Genomic DNA, 22,282 nt, shown 5'->3' with positions numbered 1-22,282 from the left:
ACTCTCTCTGCCTGCCTCTCTGCCTACTTGTGATCTCTGTCAAATAAATAAATAAGGTCTTTAAAAAATAAAAAATGAAATAAATAAAAATTTAAAAAATAAGAAACACTACTAATTATTCCTTTTTGTTTCCTAAACTTGAAACTAAAGTGCTTCATTTTTAATGTGGCACAAAAATACATCACATAAAATCCACTCTCCCGACATGTCCAAGTCTACAGTGTACAGTGTTGTCAGATGCACACGTTGTTTCAGCGGGTCCACAGAATGGGGTGCAAAACACAGACTTCCGTTCATTCACAGATCAGTAAGCACATGGCTTTAGGTATAGTCTCTTATCATACTTTCTAAGCTGATTCTATTTTTTGTTTTTATTAAAATATTTTATTTATCTATTTGACAGAGGTCACAAGTAGACAGAGAGGCAGGCAGCAAGAGGGGGGAAGCAGGCTCCCCGCTGAGCAGAGAGTCCAATGTGGGGCTTGATCCCAGGACCCTGAGACCATGACCTGAGCCGAAGGCAGAGGCTTAACCCACTGAGCCACCCAGGCACCCCTGTTTGTTTGTTTTATTAATATATAATGTATTAATTGCTTCAGGGTTACAGGTCTGTGAATCATCAGTCTTACACAATGCAAAGCACTCACCATAGCACATACCCTCCCCAATTACCATAACCCAGCCACCCTAGCCCTATCCCCCCGAATCCCCCAGCAACCCTCAGTTTGTTTTATGAGATTGAGTCTCATGGTTTGTCTGCTTCCTGATCCCATCTTGTTTCATTTTGTTCCTCCCTGGGTTTGCTTTTTTTTTTTAAGATTTTATTTATTTATTTGAGAGAGAGAGTGCAGGAGCATGAGCAGGGAGGGGGCAGAGGGAGAGGGAGAAGCAGGCTCCCTGCTGAGCAAAGGGCCCCACGCAGGGCTCAATCCTGGCACTTCAGGATTGAGTGCCCCTAGGGGGCACCTGGGTGGCTCAGTTGAGCATCCAAACTTGATTACAGTTCAGGTCATGATCTCAGGGTCATGGGATCAAGCCCTGCTTCGGGCTCCACAGTTAACAAAGGGTCTGCTTGTCCCTCTCCCTCTGCTCCTCCCCACTACTCTGTCTCTCTTAAAAAAAAAAATCAATAAAAGTAAAAAAAAAAAAAAAAAAAGCCATCTCTAGCTAGATTCCACACCAGCTGTGTGACCATGGACAAATCACTTAGCATGTCAGGGCTATTTCCTTATCTCTGAAATAAGAATGTGACAGTGGAAGATGACTAGCTTCCTTTTGGTTCTGACAGTCAAGGACATTGAAATGAATTGTAGTTTACTGTATAATGTAATTTAACTGGATGTATTCACTAAGAAGTGTTGTAAAATGTCTCTGTCTGGATCAAGGAAGCGCAGCTTTCAGGGGCCCAGAGGTTGGAAGACCAGATTCAAGGCTCTGCCTTGCAGACTTCATAAATCTCCTGTTTGAAGGGGATTGTTTTTTGTTTTTTTTTAAGATTTTATTTATTTACTTGACAGAGAGAGATCACAAGTAGGCAGAGAGGCAGGCAGAGAGAGAGAGGAGGAAGCAGGCTCCCCGCTGAGCAGAGAGCCCGATGCGGGACTCGATCCCAGGACCCTGAAATCATGACCTGAGCCGAAGGCAGCGGCTTAACCCACTGAGCCACCCAGGTGCCCTGAAGGGGATTGTTTTGACACTTTTTCCTTATTGATTAAAAGAGTCATAGTCCAGGGGCATCTCAGTGGCTCAGTCATTAACCATCTGCCTTCAGCTCAGGTTGGGATCCCAGGGTCCTAGGATTGAGCCCCGCATGGGGCTCCCTGCTCAGTGGGAGGCCTGCTTCTCCCTCTCCCACTCATCCTGCTTGTGTTCCCTCTCTCGCTGTGTCATTCTCTGCCAAATACATAATAATAATTAATATTATTTTTATAGCCGAGGGGCACCTGGGTGGCTCAGTTGGTTAAGGTTCCACCTTTGGCTCAAGTCATGATCCCAGAATCCTGGCATCCAGTCGCACATCCCTGCTAAGCAGGGAGCCTGCTTCTCCCTCTCTCTCTGCCACTCCCCCTGCTTGTGCTCTCCCACGCTCTCTCTCTCTCTGTGTCAAATAAGTAAATAAAATCTTTTAAAAAATAATGAAAAATAAAAAAGTTATAGTCCACAAAATATACAATATACAAAAAATTACAAAATAAAATAGTTACATTCCAGAATGTTAGACATCAAGAATATTTTTTTAAGATTTTATTTAATTATTTGATAGAGAAACACAGTGAGAGAGGGAACACAAGCAGGGCGGTGGGAGAGGGAGAAACAGGCTTCCCACGCCTGGGTGGCTCAGTTAGTTAAGCCAATGCCTTTGGCTCAGGTCATGATCCCAGGGTCCTGGGATCGAGTCCCACATCAGGCTCCTTGCTCAGCAGGAAGCCTGCTTCTCTGTCTGCCTCTGCCTGCTATTCGGCCTGCGTTTGCTCGCTCTCTCTCTCTCTCTCTCTCTCTCTGACAAATAAATAAATAAAACACATGATTTTGTTTTCTCCTGACTTCTCCCAGAAGCCTAGAGTTGACAGTGCCCTGGAAAACAAAGGCCCCAGCAGACTGAGCTGCAGACCCTTCTTGAGGTTAAGGTGGTGGTCTCACCTGTGGGAAGGCGGAACGTGTGGTTTTGCAAGCGTCTGCCTCTCTCTCCCCCATGCTGGGCTTTATTCCCAACCTTCTCTCACTCTTCTCCCTGCAGTTGGAAAGGTCTTTCAAGTTCATGAGAGAGGCTGAGGACCAGCTGAAGGCCATCCCTCAGTTCTGCTTCCCCGATGCCAAGGATTGGGCTCCCGTCCAGCAATTTACCAGGTACGAGCTGGCTTCTCCTTTCCACACCCCCAAAGGCTAAGGCAAGAACCAGGGAGGGTGTCGGAGAGGACAGACGCCATAGACCAGTCTTACTGCCACCCAGCCTGATGGGCCCCAGGCGAGAGATGGCCCCCAGGCGAGAGATGACCCCCACCTCTGTTTTAAAACATCCCTGAAGAGAAGAACTGACTTACTAGCTACGCAGATTCCCAGGCCTCTCGCTCAGTGGGGGCATATGTTTGGTTCATAAGCCTCTGTAAAGGGCAAAGTAATTCTTGGTCTAGGAGAAGCTAGAGGAGCATCGCCTAGCTCCCTTCCTTGTCCATGCTCTGGAAACATTTAATAGCGGCCCATCCAGCTGTGAGATCCTGACAGTGTTCCTGCTTTAACCAGGTTGTTGGATACCCGTATCATTTTATCAGGTGTTCCAGAGACTGACCAAACTCAGGGAGCTGCTTATCCTGTGTTTGAGGCTCAGCAGTCTCTCAGGGCAGTCCGAGCCCCTCGGGGGGCTCAAAGGAGACAGTTCTCAGGAAGGATCACCCCAGAGGCAGTTCCAAGAGGGACACAGAACTGTCCGTCTCTTTGGCTGTTCTTGCACTGAATCACGTCCCTGGAGCAGCGGATACCATCACACCTTTGAGCTCACAGAGGGCAGCATCCCAATCGATGCTCGGCAGCGACGGGACGGCTTGGGTGCTGAACGCTAGGAGACCACATCCTCTCAGGGTGCAGGGACACTGGAGGTGTCCCTCCACCCTCCTCTGAGGCCCAAGTCTTCAGCTTTGAAAAGAGACTGAAGCATCCCAGGCAGACGGTGCAGTAAACTTCAGGGAGATGCTTCCCTTTGCCCCCAAGCTTTTTTGGAGCTTTTTGGGAGAGCTTCCCTCTTCCTGGCACAGATTTCAAAACTACAGACGCACAGAGCTCCTGCACAGAGATGGACAGACAGGACAGGGAGCAGCCCTTTCTGCCAGCCCCCTCCAGAATGTCCCCGGATTGCTCTTTGCCAGGTGTCTTGTTTTGTTTTGCTATATAATGCGCTTTTGTTTCCCCGACCTCAGCGAAACCTTCTCATTTGTCTTAACTGGAGAAGATGGGAGCAGACGGTTCGGTTACTGCCGAAGACTACTGGTTAGTACACTACTGTTGGTCCGCCAGGGCTCTGGGCAGTGCTGGGTCTGGGGCTTCGCCGTGTGCCACAAGAGAAGAGGAAGGAAGCGTGACAGGTTCATCAGCAGAGTTAAAAAAGATTTGGGGGTTCATCACAATCTTACTGGTAGGAAGGAACTAGAACTCCATCTCCTTTAGAAAGAAAATACTTCCTCCCTTATTTTCCCTGTAGAAGAACTTTCTGTCCTTAAGCCAAATGTTCTTTCTAATAAAACGTGCTAGACAGGCCCAGAGAGCTTCTAGCGCACACATTCATAATGGTTGCTGAGGACCAAAGAAGGATAGTTCTGTTGTTCATGCTATAGATCCTTCAAGAACGTGTTCTTCAGAACAGTCACCAGTAGGAGTCAGGATTGTAATCCAATGAAAGGATCATGCTAGCCCCCCCCCCTTTTTTTTTAAGATTTTCATTTATTTATTTGACAGAGATCACAAGTAGGCAGAGAGGCAGGCAGAGAGAGAGGAGGAAGCAGGCTCCCCGCTGAGCAGAGAGCCCGATGTGGGGCTCAATCCCAGGACCCTGAGATCATGATCCGAGCCGAAGGCAGCGGCTTAACCCACTGAGCCACCCAGGCGCCCCTTGAGACCCATTCTTTTGAAAATCTTTAGTAAGAGCAAATCATTTTCCACTGAGTGTATTTGAATCTTCAAAATAAACTGATATAATTTAGAGTCAAGATGATGCACAGCACATAGTAGGTATCCAGTAAATATTTATTGAATGAATTAGTAAATAAAAAGCAGGGATAATAATTTCTAAAAAGTTAAGTGGGATAATAAGGTTTGGGGATGTAATTACTTTGACATATTGAGATTGATTTTCATTTAAATGGTTTGAAAATTAGCCTAAAATGCAGTTTCCAAAAAGGATGTTCAGAAATAATTTCTGATTTGGAATTACCATTATAATAAACTACATTTGGTTTCAACATAACTCCTTAAGAGGAGCCACAGGGATTGGGGTAAACAAGTTACGCCTCCTTTTTGGTTCCATAGGCCATATTGAGCACCTACTGTGCGCACACGCCCTTGATTTGGTCACTTCAGGAGAATATAAATGTATATACTCCATGACCAGAAGTGCTCCCTACTTATAAAATGGGGTTGGTAACTTCTTACCTAATGGATTCTCAGAAGCTGCACTGAAGAAACATCTGGCACATGGTAGGCACTTAAAAATGTTTGGGTTCTCTACTTTGAGATGGTAACACTCATGATTTCCTTGTTTCACTCCCAAAAGCCTGGTGGCAAAGGGAAGCGTCTCCCTGAAGTTTACTGCATCGTGAGCCGCCTGGGGTGCTTCAGCCTCTTTTCAAAGGTGAGGACTTGGGCCTCAGAGGAGGGCAGAAGGGAAGGCAAGGCGGAGCCAGGGAGGACACAGGAAATACCTTGACTCCTGGTACTTGTGTAATCTTATCCCAGTATAGTTTCCTTCCCTCTCCTCCCCCATCACCTCCTGTGTTCTCCTGTCATGAGTGCCGCAGTGAGAGCCGGTGAAGGTCAGGGCCCAGAGAAAGTGGGTGTGGGGAGAGTCGGAGTGATTGCAGAGGATCTTCCCAGGATATTCCTTGTGCTTTACTTACTTCCAAGCATTGTCTTTTGTCATATTCGCTTTTTTCATGACAAAAAGGCCGCTCTGATGGATGGATGTACAAGCTTCTGTGTATGTGTGTGGTAGTAGGGCTCTAAATGGATCCAAATCTTACTCTCGTCTTCTTTTGGAGAAGAGAAGCCAATGTATCAAGACCTAAGAGTTGCCAGACTGAGCTGGCTCGTGCATCCCACTATCTGTGTGGGTCAAGGGGAGCTAATTACTATTGTGTATGATGATAATCTCAAAATCAGGTACAATCCAACATTCATATCCTACATTAACCAGACATGAGTATCTAATCCATAATGTGATTTTAAATTCACCTTGTATTTTCGGTCTGAGCTTTGTTTCGGAGAATTGAAGTCCTATGTCTACTGTCCTCGGATGGCAGACAGCACTTCCTAAAAGCATTCTGAAATGTGTCTTCCTCCTGCCCACCCTCCACTTACTCTCAGAGGAAGCCTGACCTGTACTGATCTAGTGTAATCACTTGCCTTGGTGGAACTTGCGCTTCTGTGCCAGTCTGTTAGAAATAAAGAATCGTATCCATGTATCTGTGTTCCTGCCTCTACTCCACTGGGGTGATAAGCCTTTTACACGGAGGTTGGTCACTTGCAGGCTCTAGGACGGTTACGCATTTCTGCTCACCCCGGTCTCTCTCGGGGGATTATTTAAACATGGAAATAAGGCTGTGTCACAGCCTTTGTTTTTGCACAAATGCTGTCGGAAGGTAGAAGTGAAACAGCTGAGTTAACCCAGCATCCAGTGGTGACTTTGGAATTGACCTGAGCTCCATTGTTTGTCACGGACGGGGAATGACAAGCATGTGAACTAACACCGTGGGATGCACAGTTCTGTGTTTTCTTTTTTTTTTTTTTTAAAGATTTTATTTATTTATTTGACAGACAGAGATCACAAGTAGGCAGAGAGGCAGGCAGAGGGAGAGAGAGAGAGAGAGAGGGAAGCAGGCTTCCTGCGGAGCAGGGAGCCTAATGCGGGGCTCGATCCCAGGACCCTGAGATCATGACCCGAGCTGAAGGCAGCAGCCCAAACCACTGAGCCACCCACGCGCCCCATAGTTCTGTGTTTTCATGTCATTTCTGTGACCAGGGATATTGTGAGAATGTTGTATGATGCCATGCCAAAGACCAAATAGCAGATATGCTGGCTAGAGCCAGAAACAGAGCTTTGGCAAACCGATCTCTAAAACTTGAGCTGTTCCCAGGTGAGGGACAAGGATGACTAAAATGACATAGTGTCCTTTGGTACAGAGAAAGGAATCAGGGTGCCTGGCTCGCCTAGTCCCTAAAACCTGTGACTCCTGATCTCAGGGTTGTGAGTTTAAGCCCCACATGAAAAAACAGAAACAAAGAACGAGGGGATGGAGAGAGGGAGGAAGGGAAGGAAGGAAGGAGGAAGGGAAGGGGATCCTCTTCCAGAAGAACAGCTTTAGAATCTCTGAAGAAAAGCATCTCATTAAATATCACCAGTCATGCCGTGTAACAAACCACGGGAGCTTAAAGCACCAGTCATTTCTTCTTCCAGACGCGCAGGTCGGCTGGGGCTTGGCTTGGCTCTTTTCCACTGGGCTCACTCATGCCTTGTGGGTAGGCTGGGAGTGGGCTGATCCAGACTGGCCGATCTCTGCTGTCGGAGGCCACTCTAGAGTGGGGCTCGTCCACATGTCTGTCAGCCTCCTTAGACAGTGAGCTGGCCCAGGCGTGCAGTTCTTGTGGCTGAGGCAGAGGCCCAGGATGGCAACCAGAAATACACGAGACAGGCCTCCCAAGGCCCAGGCTTAGAACTGGTGCAGTGTCACTTCTGCTTCAGTGTCCCTCATCCTTTCTTCATTAGCCCCTAACCAGGCTTTTAAGACATTTTTCCCTGAATTGCCTCCCCACCGCCATAAGACTCTTTCTAATTTTTTGTTATATTATTTTTTTATTGTGCTAAAATAAACATGAGTTACTATTTTAGCCATTTTTAAAAGTCTTTATTTTTAACTAATCTCTACACCCAACTTGGGGCTCGAACTGACAACCCTGAGATCAAGCGTCACATACTGTACTGACTGAGCCGGCCAGGTGCCCCTGCTGTAGCCGTTTTTAAGTGTACAGTTGATTAGCATTAGGTTCTTTCATGCTGTATGCAACGGTCACCGTCATCCATCTCCAGAATTGTTTGATATCCCTGAATCGAAACTCTGCACCCATTGAACACTAATTCCCCGTTCCCTTCTTTCCCTAGCCCTGGCAACCACCATTCTACGTTCTATCTCTATGAATCTCACTACTGCAGGATCTCATGTAAATGGAATCATATATTTATCCTGTTGTCACTGGCTCTTATCACTTAGCATCTGTCTTCAAGGTTCATCCGTATTGGACCATATGTCAGAATTTCCTTCCTTTTTAAGGCTGAATTGTAACAGTCTGTTATTTGTAGGTATCAAATTTTTCTATATCTGTTTATCTGTAGTTGGATATTTGTGTTGTTTCTGCATTTTAGTTATCATGAGTTTTGCTGCTGTGAACATGGCCATTCAGATATTGGAGTCCCTGCTTTCAAATCTCTGAGCTATGTACCCATATATGTGGAATTACTGGATCACGGTAATTCTAGGTTTTTTTGAGGAACTACTATACATAAAATCTTTTTAATTTTAATAAATTTCATTTAACCCATATATCCTAAATATTATTATTTCAACATATAATCAAATAGTCATTGATATTTTACATTCTTAATTTTGTATTCTGAAATCTACTGAGGATTTTACATTTATAGCACACTTCAGTTAAGATTAGCCTTATTTCAAGTGTTCAATGGGTACATGTGGTATTATTATATATGGTATTTTAATTTAAACTCTTTGATACACAACTAGATCATGGAGGGTCTTGCATTTAGATTTTTTTTTTAAGATTTTATTTATTTATTTGACACACAGAGATCACAAGTAGGCAGAGAGGCAGGCAGAGAGAGAGGGAGAAGCAGGCTCCCCGCTGAGCAGAGAGCCCAACGTAAGGCTCAATCCCAGGACCCTAAGATCATGACCTGAGCCAAAGGCAGAGGCTTAACCCACTGAACCACCCAGGCGCCCTGCATTTGGATTTTTTAAAATAGTAGTTTTATTGAGATATAGTTTGCAAACCACAAAATTTGCCCATTTAAATTCTAGGATACAAAAAAATAAATAAGGGACGCCTGGGTGGCTCAGTCGGTTAAGCCACTGCCTTCAGCTCAGGTCATGATCTCAGAGTCCTGGGATCGAGTCCCGCATCAGATTCCTTGTCCAGCAGGGAGCCTGCTTCTCTCTCTGTCTCTGCCTCTGCCTGCCACTCTGTCTGCTTGTGCTCTCTCTATGACAAACAAATAAAATCTTAAAAAAAAGAAAAAAACTTTAAAGATAAATAAATAAAATCTAGGATTCACTGGCTTTTAGCATATCCACACAATTGTGTAATCATCACATTTATAGGCCATTTTTATTACCCCAGCAAGCAATGCCTGTTCCCATGAGCAGTCACTTCCCAACCCTCTTAACCATCAATCTTCTGTCTGTCTCTATGGATATGCCTATTCTGGACATTTTATCCAAATGGAATCATAAAATAAGTGGCCTTTTGTGACTGGTGTCTCTGACTTAGCCTAATCTTTTCAGGGTTCATCCATGTTGTAGCATGAATCAGTATCGCATTCCTTTTTATGGCTGATTATGGCCTACATTGGAATATCACATTTTGTTTATCCATTCATCAATTGATGGACATTTTGGTTACATCCTCCTTTTGACTATTAGGAATAATTCTGCTATGAACATTAATGCATGGGTTTGGGGTTTTAATAAATTGAAATTTATTTTATTAAATTTATTAAAAATTAAATTTTAATAAAATTAAGATTTTATTAATTTGTCAGAGAGAGCGAGCACAGCAGGGGAAGCAGCAGGCAAAGGGAGAAGCAGACTCTTTGCTGAGCAGGGAGTCCAGTGAGGGACTCGATCCCAAGACCCCAGGATCATGACCTGAGCTGAAGGCAGACGCTTTTTAGACTGAGCCACAAATGAGCATCCCATTTTTTTTTTAATCATTTATTTATCTGAGAGAGAGAGTGCACATGCACATGGGGGGGCAGAGGAAGAGAGAGGGAGAATCTTAAGCATACTGTACACTGGTTGTGAGCTCGCCAACATGGGGCTCGATCTCACAACACTGAGATCCTGACCTGAGCGAAAATGAAGAGTCAGATGCTTAACTGACTGCGCCACCCAGGCGCCCCAATGTACTAGTTTTTATGTGAACGTGTTTTCGTTTCTGTTGGTTCAGAAGTGTAGTTGCTAAGCCATCTAGGAGCATTATCTTTACCCTCTGAAGGTACTGCCAGACTGCTTAGCCAAGGGGCGTCACTAGTTCACTTTCCCCCAGCAGTACATGAGGGTTCCAATTTCTCCACTTTAGCTGTTGTCAGTCTTTTGGTTACAGCCCACCTCATGAGTGTGAAGTGGTTTCTCATTGTGGTTTGGGTTTACTCTTCTCTAATGGTACCCTCAGAGAAATTGTAACTCCACAGATATACTGGAGATCTTTTTAGGTACTGTGGGCCTTTAAAGGGCTACAAACCAATATAATACCTAAGCTTTTTTTCAGGACCACCCCCAAGAACCAATTTTTATCCCCCTGGGGGCAATATTGCTCCCATTGATAATGCATGTATTGGCCCAGTAAGTTACCTGGCCAAATCCAAAGTCAAGGGGGTCAAGAAACTTTACCACTTCAATGGGAAGAACTGCAAAGATACACGGCAAAGGAGTGGGTACCTAGAGAGGAGATTTGGGGCGATAACATATGGGTTGAAAGACTCTTTAAGTTTGGCCTGAAGCAGACAGCAGGCCTTCCCCATAATGCTTCAGTCACGGTAGCAGGCCCATGTCAATGAGAGCAGAGGGATGCCTTGGTGCCCTGACATCAGGACAGCTAAGCTGCTTTTGTGACCCTTGCAGATCTTGGATGAGGTGGAAAAACGGCGAGGCATCTCTCCTGCCCTGGTACAGCCCCTCATGAGGAGTGTCATGGAGGCCCCTTTCCCAGCACTGGGCAAAACCATCGTTGTCAAGAACTTCTTGCCAGGATCGGGAACTGAAGTAAGTCATCAGATTCCTACTATCTGCTAGAGACAAAGCTCCTCCAGCTGACCAAGGGGCTGGCTTCCAGCGGGCTGTCACATCAGTGAATGTGATATCAGGCCTAGTAAAATCTACCCTAAGTCCTGTCCCTCCATTCTGGGATTCAGTCCTAGAGCTATGCCATGGCAGCACATGGTATTTCTTTGCATGACCTTGGCCTTACAGGTTAGGGACCTGTCTGAACATCCTTAGTTTCTCTTACTAGCCCATTACACTCATAGGTTGTATTTGAAACTATATTTTTGGTCTCTATCACCTCCATAACTTCATAATGTAAAACAGATTATCTTCTGGGAAGACAAACTTATGTACTACTTTTTATTCACCTGTCTAGGACTTTGAGGTATGTCCCTTTTCTTGGCTGGGTTGGAATTTAATGCAGGACTTTATTTTCGTCATTCCCATTCCCTTTATATGGCTCTGTGGTTATCACTAGGCAGATCCCTTTCAGACTTGATTCTGTAGTTCCAAAAGCCCTTGAAAAAGCTGGTCACCTCTGGAGACAGGGGAGGGATAAGGATAGGTCTGGAGTCTTCTGGAACAGCTCAGTTTCCCAGAACAGAGGGAAGTATTCTCCCTGTTGCTAGAGAACCCTATACTATCCTATAGCAGATGGTGGATTGGCCATAAGGATGTTAACATGAGTGAACCCCACTACGGGGACAGCACCGGGCAGGTGCCGTGCTCAGAGCAAAACACCAGTCTCTGCTCACTATGAAGGAGACAGCTATTAAAAGAGTAAAACACACACGAGTAGTGACTTGAGATGAATTCGGGAACATTTCAACAAGTACAGAATGAGAAGATGTGCCCACCAAGCATACAGGCTGTAAGACACATCATAAGGGATTGGCATGGGGTTGGGCTTACTGAGAAATGCCTTTCACAGGAGGTGAGTCCTGAAGCTGCTGCTTGGCTCTGGTGGTCCTTCTGCGCGAGCCTGCGACTCCTTTCCAGCAGTTAATGTTCCCTTGTGAGGCAGAGACACTTTCCCGTGGGACTCCAAGTCATAGGACATCAGCAGTCATGGATCTCCCAGGGAGGGGGATGGTAGAAATGTGTCACTGGCAGGCAGAGCCTCCAAGCATTTGGGGCCATGAGCCATCATTCCGCCATCCTGTGTCCCCACCTTTCTCTGATCTTTCCTCACACTTAACTTTGCGACGGAATTCGTACCAAGTGTACCTGCTCCCTCAGTCTCCCAGGATCTTTCTTTTCCCTCACTTTTGCCTTCCTTGTTTTCTTTCCCTTTTCCCCTGCGAATGGCTCAGGCCCGCTGAGGACCTCTGAGCCTGCGGCGTGACCCCGCCTCACGGCTGCTCCCGTTCCCTGGCAGGTGATTGAACTGTGCCGCCCGCTGGACTCCCGGCTCGAGCACGTGGACTTTGAGTCTCTCTTCTCCTCTCTCAGTGTCCGCCACCTGCTCTGTGTTTTTGCCTCCCTGCTTCTGGAAAGGAGGGTCATCTTCATCGCAGACAAGCTCAGGTACCAGTCTTGGTCACTTCCACTCAAGCGTCTGAAGGATAGTCGGTGGCAGACTCTTTGGGGTGCGGGGGCAGGTGACTGCCCGGGACTGGGGGTGCAGCCCCTCTGAGGGAAGAGCGCAGATCAGTGGGCCTCGGGGATGGGAGGTGTATTAGGCGCACCCATCCTGTAAAACCAAGGAAGACTGCGCTTCTGTGCGCTACTTCCCTGACCCTCGCCTGCCTTGCATCCTCCCGCAGGGCGCTGGGCGCTCTGCTGTGTATACAGGGCTGAGGGCGGCAGCAGAGCTGTCCTCAGGGTTTTCTGTCCCGGCGGGGCGGGGGGACGAAGGAGTGAGCAGAGCCCCGAGGACTGTGCTGTCTAGGCTTACCAGAGCAGCGCGTTCTGGACACCAAGGAGGGCGCTCACCCTCGGAGGAGGCCGATTCTGGCTGAGTCCTGAAGCTAAGAGCAAGTAGAAAGCACATTCCAGGCTAAAGGAGCTGTAGCTATCTAGACGAAGGCAAGGGGACAGGAGACCGAGCACGTCATCTTCAAAAACCGTGTGAAGCAGTTCACTGCAGAGACAGGAAGGCGAAGTGGGGACAAGGAGCCAAGGCTCAAGGAGGCCTGCAGGGCCGGGCAAGACACGGACGGCTCCCCGAGGCGGCCCGACCTCTCAGTGCTAAAATAAATGACACAGAATCACACACGCCTGCTCACTGCTTGGTAGGATGCCCTCCATGTCACGTTCAATGACTTGCAAAACCATGTACAAATCAGAGAAAAGCCAGAGGAGCGGCAGATAGGGATTTGAGTGAATTCTGAACTTTAAAAAAAAAAAAAAAAAAAGGACTCCTGGCATTTTCATCACTCCAGAATACTGAATTAGAGCCTTCTTGGCTTTGGAACTGAGGGCACAGCAGCCCAGGTGGTGACCACCACTCCAGTTAGGGCTGAGACGGACCAGCCAACCAGGGAAAGCGGATGAGGCCAACCAAGGAGTCCATCTGGAAAGGAAGAAATGCCAAAAACACAAAAATCGAAGAGCTGCGGTTTGGAGAGGGAATATGATTCCCAAATCTGGAAAACAAAAGGGAGGAAGAAGAATGGAAAGGACAGAAGGTAGGAATGTGGAGCTCATCAGGAACGTGGTAGGAAATGGAATCCAGTCCTCTCCTCCCACTGCAGCCCATCTGGTCATCTTGGTGACGCTCTTCCTTGGACAGCGGCCACGTGGCTACTCCCAGCCTGCTCCCACCGGGTTTTGAGTGAGCTCTTCCCTGTTCCCGTCATGCTTCTTGCACTCCAGGTGCCCTGGGGTCCGCGCAGGAAGCAGGCCTGCAGCTGGGGCTGGGCGGGGGCAGCTCTCAAAGCCTGTGGGCACTGGGGAACTCGGGCGGGAGACTTCTAAGGTTGGGGCTCCGGAAGCAAGAGATGAGTCATAACCCTTCCTTGACCAGGGTCAGATTTCATCGAGTAGCTGTCGGTATTCCCTGGAAGCCCCACTCGGTCCCCCCGGAAGTAGGATTCTCAGACTCCGCCGTGGGGGAGGGGACGGGCTCTCAGGAAGGCCGAGGCAAGAAGGGAAGGCCAGCCAAGTGAGTGGGCTGCCCGCCCAGACTGGACGAGGGGCCACGCAGTCCCACGAAGACCTTGCTGCCGGGTTGAAGATGGTAGGCTCTGGAAGGTGCCGCAGGAGAAAATGTCTGAGAAGATGGGCGTGGCTGGAAGGGAGCGTGCCCTCCCCAGGCTTCCCTCGCCGACCAAGGAGAACGGGAAGTAGCACCTACTTTTCCTGTCCAAGTACAATGAGAGAGAAGGTGGGAACAGAACAGGTCAACATCAGATGCATCCCTGAAGGCCAGCAGAGGGGATGGGTCGGGCTTAGCGTACCAGGACTCCTGGAAGTGCTGTGACAAAGATGTCAGGAGGGACTTGTCCACTTCTCACTCCTGCCCGGGGAGATTTCTGGGCTGGCAGGCTGAAGGCCTTCCCCCTGAGCTGCCCTAACAAGAGCCGAAGGAGAGCGAAGGAAGGCCATCCCAGAGAATGGAGCCTGCCCCAGCCCCTCCGCCTGCTCTGCGGCAGCTTTACTGGGGGCACAAGTCCCCGATGTGGTCTGATCAGAGGAACCGTGGAGTGTCTCCTTGCCCACCTTCCACAGTGCCTGGTATTCTGCCCTCAGAGACAGAGTCCCTTCGAACAGCAAACTCCCATGAGAGGGCAGAGGGGGTAAAATGCCACCTGTGGCTACTGCAGGGACAGGGTCCAGAGCCAGGCCACTGTGCAGTTAACTACCGTGTGTGTGCGCGCGCTTATCTAAAACACCTGAATTTCCTTTGTAGCCCCGTTAGGGCTTTCAGACTTACATATCTCTCCCTCATCACACAGAGCCCGGGGCCCAGGGGTGTTCCCAGGAAGATCGAGGAAGCCGCAGCGTCCTCAGCGGCGGCGGGCCCTGGGTCTCCTCATTTATGAAACTAGGGCTTATCTGCACTGGGGCCCCTCGTCACTGCCACTTGTGCAACTCCCGTGTCACATTGTCCTGAGAGGCAGTCCGCCCATGCTTTTCCTATTACAAGAGGTCAAGGTTTTCTCTCTCTTACCCAGTACATTATCTTTCCGTCCAATACCTGTTCCAGGCAGACCCGAAGAGGTGGACAAATAAACAAAGGCCCCTAGAGCTGAGGCGGGAAGAGAAGGACTCAGGGCAGGAGTGAGCCCGAGACAGTAGCAACACGGCCGCCGCAAGGAACACTGGAGTGTCACCTCCGGGCCAGGCTCGCGGAAGGGGTTGACCTGTACTCTTTCAGGCTCCTGACAACTCAGTCAGATAGCTTCTATTATTAGGAAGCTAAGAAGCACACAGAGGTTAAGTCACTTTGCTCAAGCAAAGTTCAAGTGGTTAGTGGGAGGGCTGGGACGCAGGCAGCCTGGCTCCAGAGAAAATGAGAAGGAAGGAGGAGGAGCGGGCCTCGTGGTCTGGGGTGGGGGTGAAGGGCGGCATCTGTGACCCCCCCACGGAAGTATATAAGGAAAGTCTTTTTTAAAACATGCCATTGAGACCCCCTGTGTGCTTAGCATCAGGCTAGAATTGTGTAGTGAAGAAGCTGAGACTTCTGTGCTTTCCTCCCCGGGCGCCCCCTCTCTGTGGCCTTCCACTGGGGCCCAGTGAGGCCAGTGGGACCGGGCGACCCCACAGTCTTTCCTTGCTCTGAAATTCCCTCACTCCACGGGCCAGAGTGCTTGGGGCCTCCTGGAACCGTGCTCCTTTGAGCCTTGCCCTCCCTCTGACCCTGGCCCAGAACCTCCTAAGGGCCCCATTCCTGACCCCACGTCCTCAGGCGTTCTGTGTTTTCCAGAGCGTCCCAGGGGATGACCATGCCTTGTGCCCAGCCATGCAGTTGGGGAGAGGACTGTCTAATCCCTGCAGGGCCCCTCTGGCTCAAATGCTCTGTGTGATTCTATGAACGTGCTGCTGAGGGAAAGTCAGCCCCCACACCCCACCTCTCCTCGTGCTCCATAGGCTCGCTCCTCTCCGGCTTTATCTGGTTCGGTAGAAATCACTGAGTAGCCTGTCCCTGCCACTGAGGCCTCCTGTAGCGCAGTTCTGATCCCCAACACTTCAGAGCTGGTGTGACACCAGGTAGCCGCCTGTGCTCATTTAATGTTCCTCTTAACGTTTCTAGGTTAGAGTTAAATATGCACCGTGTTGTGGGTCCTCTCCAGGATGCCCAGGCCTCTGCTCTAGACTGTGCTTAGAAGTCGGGGTGTCTCTGCCCCTCTTTTGCAGCTTACACTGTCTGCTTCTGGAGTCCTCAGTGCCGGGTCTCTCTGACCCTCCGCTGTGACCCCTTCCCTGACAGGCCACCTAAGCCAGGACAGGGAAGTCCGGCTCACCTGTGAGAAAGTGACCCAGCTGGGGCTCCTGGCTGACTCAGCGACTCTAGCATGAGACTCTTGATCTTAGGGTTGTTAAGTTTGAGCTCCACCTTGGTGTAGAGGTTACTTAAAAATAAAATCTTAAGAAAATAGAGGGGGGGGAGGCAGGAGGGAGGGAGGCATGGGGGAAGAGAGCTAATGATCAAAGTACAGAAAATCCACCCAAGAACATCCTGTGTGTGAAGTTGCTGAGTGAAAAGGCTAGAACCCATCTTCCCTTCTCCGGCCCGTTCTGCTCACCGGGTATCCCTCTAGGAGGAATCTGCCTTCACCTACTACTGCCCGATGTACGGGCAGAGAGCCATAGGGAATTGAAGGGTTCTTGGGCCAGACCATGACAAGCTAGGGCTTGGGGGACAGTGGCTGGTTGAAAGTCATCTGACCTGGGCAAGTCTGTAAGGAGAGCCTTTAGCGTAAGCCCCCGTGGGGTCTCTCATCCATATCACCACCGAGCACAGAACTCCACACACCACACACGATCCCATCTCCAGCCCTATTCAGCTAGAAGAGGAAGCAAGCCCCCTCATTCTTGTGATTCCCCCTAATCTTTGTGAGACTGCAGAACAGCACAGGAGAGCAGGACACCCCACGAGCTCAGTGAGTGTGTGGCATCCCGGGGCGGACGTCAGCCTGCATTTGGCCAGCCGTTGTTCTGACATCTCCTCCCCTCCCCACACACAACGTACTTCCTCTTCATTGCTAGTGAGTCTGCCCATGGCAAGAGGAAGTAGCTGGGACTTGTGGCAAATACTGAATGAGTTATAAAAGAGTTTTAAGTCAAGCCAAAAATCTATCAAATTTAGAATAACATTTTCGTTCCGTTTCATCTTCAGGGTGGACACTGAGTGTTTCTTAAGGCTCTGTCAAGCCCAAGTTTGACAGATGGAGAGGAGGGAATGTTGTTGTGATGGCTTGTTCTGTTTTCGTAGCAACCCAAATAAATATTTTCTTATTCCTCCCTTCTTCCTTTCCCCAGTGATAAACATTTGTTTTTTAGTTTATTATAAATTTCAGTTCCCAACGTTTTGACTAATCTACAGGCCAGGCTGAATAATAGAGCCAGAGCTGGACTTAAACAGATTTGTTCAAAAATTTGAGATGGGGCAAAGTTTTTAACAATCAAGAAATTTTCCTGTTATCTTTTTAGAGTACTGGATGACTATAAGCCAAATGACTACTGGCTAATGACAAGTCAGGATTAGGTGGTCAAATCTCCCTAAATACTGGAGTTTGCACCTTGGCTTTGCCCCATGGGTAGCTGCACAGATAAGTGGCTAGGTAGCTGTGTGCCTTCATCCTTTTATGTGCTCCTTCTGGTGGTTTTATCTTTTTGATCAGTTTCTATAAGCCTAAATGGGGACCCCTGTCCTGTCTAGAATCGGTTACGCTCAGCAGTGTTTGCTGTCGCAGAAAAAGCTCGGGTTTGTGAGCTTGCCCGAGCCCCTGCAGTGTCAGTGGCTGCCGGTCTTAGAGACACAGAAATTTCATTCAGCAAAAGCCTGTGAAAAATACGGCTTTAGTAACCTAGTGGCATCAGTCTGATGAAATATTAAGTACCAACTACCTATTTTTGTACGTGAACACCCAGAAGATGACATTTGGAGCAAGATTCAGAGACGAGCACGGCCCCAGTTGTCTTCTACGTTGAACCCATCACTAGCAAAATCTTGGGCTGAAGACTTATTCTGGTTCTTCCATCAGTGGTCCAGATGCTCCCCGGCTCTGCTTGCTTGTGTCGTCACCCTTCTGTGGCGCTTACTGCAGGGACGCAAACCCTCTGTTCCTTTGTCTGATGAGACGCCACCCCTGCTCTTCTGTCCCGACTCCACTAATGAGCCCTAGGATTATCTCCCCATGACAAGCCGTGGTTCTTTTCACTTTCCAGCTGTTCCCAGTACCTGGTTTTCTCTCTTGCATAGATTTGCAGTTTGTAAACATTAAAGTTGGAAGGAAGTTGGAAATTATCTAGTCCACTTTACTTATTTTACAGATTAGGAAGTTCAAGGCTTCTTCTACCTGAGATCATACAGGGAGTAGCAAAGCCAGTTTTCTCGGGGCCCAGCCTATGTATTTTGTTTTTGTTTTTGTTTTAATTTGGCAACGTTACTTCTGGGTTTGAAAGTACAGTCGTGGAAATGCACCCGCCAGTGCTGGGGGACGGCTGCCTCCCACTGGGTTCCTCCAGGTACCAGCCCAGACTGAAGTGTGGCTTTCATTTCAGCTTCCTGGGAATGATACACTGGGAGAGATACTTTGCTTGGGATGCTGATGAACACGGATGGGATCATTCTTCACATTCCTGGGGAGTCTGTCTAACTCAGGAAACTCATTGTTTGCTTCTCTGGTAGCATTTTAGAGAAGGCTCTGTGTTCAGTTCTTACTGGTTCCTCGATGAATGGGAAGGTTGCGGAGCGTAGTAACTCCACACTCAGTGACAGGGGCTCGCTAGCAACCAGAATCAAAGTGTCATCTCCAGGACAACTTAAGTACACACAAGGGCATCCTGATGGCTCTAGACTAATGCTTCCACCCTCACAGAGCACCGCTAAATAGCAAAGCATTCTGGGACCTGACCCTTCTACCCTGTGCCCATCTTGAAGCCCTGTGGCCTGGCCATCCTCCCCCGTGGGCATCACCTCCCTCCCCTGCTTTTGTACAAATGGATCACAGCTGCAGGCTGGTGTTGCTTTCCTCCACCCCCACGGTAACAAGAGCCAGCTGCGAGGGCTCTCTTCCTGGGACTTCTTCCAAAACATTGCCTCTCCTCCAACCAGCAGATGCTCAGCGAGGCTGTGTGGCGAGCTTGCTTGAAAAGTCATCCTCAGCTTCGCCCAAACCAAAGCCTGTTCTTTCCACAGTCCCAAGAGACCACCCATCCTAGCAGTGCCCCCCCCCTCGCCCCCGCCCCAGTGGAAGGCTCCTCTAGCCTTCACGAGCCTGGGACTAAGATTTCATTCGCACTTGCAGCTGAGACCGAGAAAAACACAAGCTACACTCAAAATAATCCGGTCTTTCTCCTCTGCCATTTATTTTGGGGGAAGAGTTGTCACTAACTGTGCTCTTTGCAAAATCTGACCTTTCCGTCTAGTGTTTAAAGAGAGAGAGAGGTTGGTTTCCCCAACCCCAGCATGCTGATGTGGGCTAGTGAGCAAGAGGAATGAGCCACTCCCCAAACCCTGCCCACCTGTTGTCGGGAGCCCCCCCTCGCCCCCTGCCAGCTCCATATGCCATATGTGCCTGCCTGGAGGTGCTAATGACAGCCAGGTGCGGAAACATTGGGCTCCAGATGCAACAGCACATCAGACGATTTAAAAACAAACAAAAGCCACTTGTTAGAGGAGAGAGCAGCGGGCAGCACCTACCTACATAGTGTCCGGCTGAGTCGTCGTCATTGGTCCCCGTCAAAATTGAATGCAGCTGTCCTTCAGCTCCGTGCATTCCAGGAGCGTGAATGAATTTGATCTTGCTCTCCAGAACATTCATTCGCCCACTGTGTGTATCTGGCTAGCACTGGCATTGCTTATCATTTTTCCTGACCCGTTCCAACTGCCTTCCTCGTCCAGCCACGGCCAAACGTTGTGGGGGAGGGGGCAGCCGGCACCGCAGGGCCCCTTAGGCTTCCCCTAGGAGCCACAGGATGCTCAAGCTGGGAGAGAACCCAGCAACGGGTTATACTTTCTCATTCCAGGGATGGAGCCGCAAGAAAGCAAAAGAGCAGAAGGTCTTTTCTTTAAGTTGGGCGGGGGGGGGGGGGCACATTTATTTTTCTACTGCAGTGATTGAGGAAACCACAAAGGCTTCTCACAAAGGGCCTCCTCATGCCTCCGTTCCTCACTCTGCGTCTCTTCCCCTCCTCCAGGCACTTCACTGCCCACTCTGCATGCGGAGGTCAGCCTCAGCCTAGGTCTCTTTAGCTCTTAGAATTCATAAGAAGGGGCACCTGGCCAGTTCAGGTGGTAGAGCCTTCGACTCTTGATCTCAGCATCATGAGTTCAAGCCCCATGTTGGGTGTAAAGATTACCCCACCCCACCCCCACCCCCAAAAAAAAGATTCAAAAGAAGATGAACTCCATGTCTGAGATGGCTCCAGGTTCTAAAGTTCTGTGGTTCGGTAACCTCCGTGGGTCAAAAGTGCTTAAACCACATCTCTGAAAATGTGAAGAAACTCTTCAGCTCGAGCACCGCATTTTTATTCTCTGCCAGCGAGCAGATGGAAGGGGAAAGCTTCAGAGCCAGCTGAGGTGGACCCTGCATGACAGCTGCCACGGCCATGGCCCACAGGAGCCATTCTTCCTCCAGTGCACGTTCAGGGCTTGGACACATTCAGGACAAATGGGCTGTCCAAAGAGCTGGGTTTCATACACAAGGCTTCCTTCGGAGGATTCTCACCGTCTCTTTTAAGGTCCATCTAGTCATTTGAGAATGAAAGCCAACATCCCAGGAAAACATGGAACGTACCAGAATTCCTGCTGAACCATCACTGTCTACCTGCCTCTAGCCTCTAGCCTCCAGTTCTCTGGTCCTGGTCCTGGTTGGCTGGAGACCCTTTTTCACTCCAGGCCCTAACGAGCAATGCTATTCACGTTCAGGCCCAGCGCATACACCACACACGGCACACAGCTCATTATTTACGACCGGAACAGAATGCAGCACCCTCGCTTCTAGTCTGGTCCTTTTGTTGTTTCTAAGGCTGATCACGGCCCACTAAAATTATTTCAGGACCCAATGATGGGCTGCAAACTGGAGTCTGAAAAGAAACCTGCTCTAGGCCCAGCTGTCCTCATTTATATTTTAATATCCTGATTTTCTCACTTGTGTCCTCATAACGGCAGTACGTGAGCAGATCAGCTTTGCAGACTGGTCCCACACTGACATAGGCTAGTCCTAAAATTTAAAAATTTTAGAACAAAGTAAATTCCACACGTCCAGTGATCAAGGAAGTTAAACACAAAGGGTGAGCAACTCACTAACAGTATCTGAGAGAGAAAGGGATGCCTGAGGGAAAATGGTTCTCTGCTTTGTGAGAAAAGTCTTTGAATGGAAAGTCACCAACCTGCCAGCTGAATTACTGCTGTTGTTCTCCTTGGGATACGTCCTAACTGAAGTATTGTCTCGCTATTACTCAGTAGGTAAAAGGAAGGTATGATAGGTATTATAAAGAAGGTATTAGATGCCTTGTATACTTCCCTTTTATGAAGAAGATATTGTGGGTATTATGATAAAAACAAAATCTTGGGGGTAATATCTTTCTCATTTTGGGGGTGATCACGTGAAAGAAAAGACGAGGACCAAATAGTGCGACATGTGTGTGCCCTGCTCCTAAGAAGCATGGCAGGACTCCACGGAGTGTTCAGAGAGTGATTATTTGCAAAGACACCAAACAGGAAGGTCAAGAGGCTCTTGCTGATAAATGAACAGATTCAGCATTACTTTTGTTTGGTTCAGGGGCCCAGCTGCAGGTGGATGGAAAGGGAGCTGGGGTATATTGTAAGGATGTTCAGGGAGGGCCGTATTCAGAGGACCTCCTTTAGCAGGTAAGTGATTTTTATCTTGGCTTTTTTTAAAATTGTGATAAAATATACATAACTTAAAGTTCACTATTACAATCATTTTTAAGTACACAATTCAGGGGCAGCATTAAGAACATTCACAGTGCTTGCAACCGTCAGCACTCTCCATTTCCAGAACTTTTTCATCATCTCAAACTGAATGTCTGTCTACTCTAGGCAACAGCTCCCCACTCTGCCTTCCCCAGCCCCTGGTCTCTCTGAGTTTGCCTGTTCTAAGCCCCTCACTTGTAAGTGGAATAATCCAGTATTTGCCTTTTTCTGTCTGGCTTATTTCACTTGCTGGCCAATATCTTTTAGTTCACTTCTTCCCTCTCTAAGGAAGCCAGAGCTAGGTGATTCTGTTACAATGGGCTCAGGAGAGTTTTATGACAATGAGTTTGCAGGCCGACCTCAGTCTGTTCCACGTTGCAGATACTGCAGGGTTTGGGGTTTTGTTTTACAAACTGAAGGTTCGTGGCAACCCCACATCAGCCAAGTTCATCAGCACTGTTTTTCCACCAGCACT

At 48.5% G+C, this 22,282-nt stretch overlaps 1 protein-coding gene across 1 annotated transcript in view; it reads left to right on the top strand.

Annotated features, from left to right (window-relative positions):
- The window catches only part of DENND2A (DENN domain containing 2A), a 103,326-nt gene that overhangs the window by 69,215 nt on the left and 11,829 nt on the right, over positions 1-22,282 (top strand). Inside the window, exons 10-14 of the mRNA XM_045063070.1 lie at positions 2,738-2,847; positions 3,912-3,981; positions 5,261-5,338; positions 10,617-10,757; positions 12,136-12,284. Coding sequence (XP_044919005.1) covers positions 2,738-2,847; positions 3,912-3,981; positions 5,261-5,338; positions 10,617-10,757; positions 12,136-12,284 — 548 coding nt within the window. The remainder of the gene's footprint in view (positions 1-2,737; positions 2,848-3,911; positions 3,982-5,260; positions 5,339-10,616; positions 10,758-12,135; positions 12,285-22,282) is intronic.

Source organism: Mustela putorius, unplaced genomic scaffold, assembly GCF_011764305.1.
Source record: "Mustela putorius furo isolate JIRA1106 unplaced genomic scaffold, ASM1176430v1.1 tig00003845_pilon_pilon_pilon, whole genome shotgun sequence".
In the NCBI taxonomy this organism is placed as follows: Eukaryota; Metazoa; Chordata; class Mammalia; order Carnivora; family Mustelidae; genus Mustela; species Mustela putorius.
Note: the sequence above shows the minus strand (reverse complement) of the source record. Positions and strands in the feature narration are given on the sequence as shown.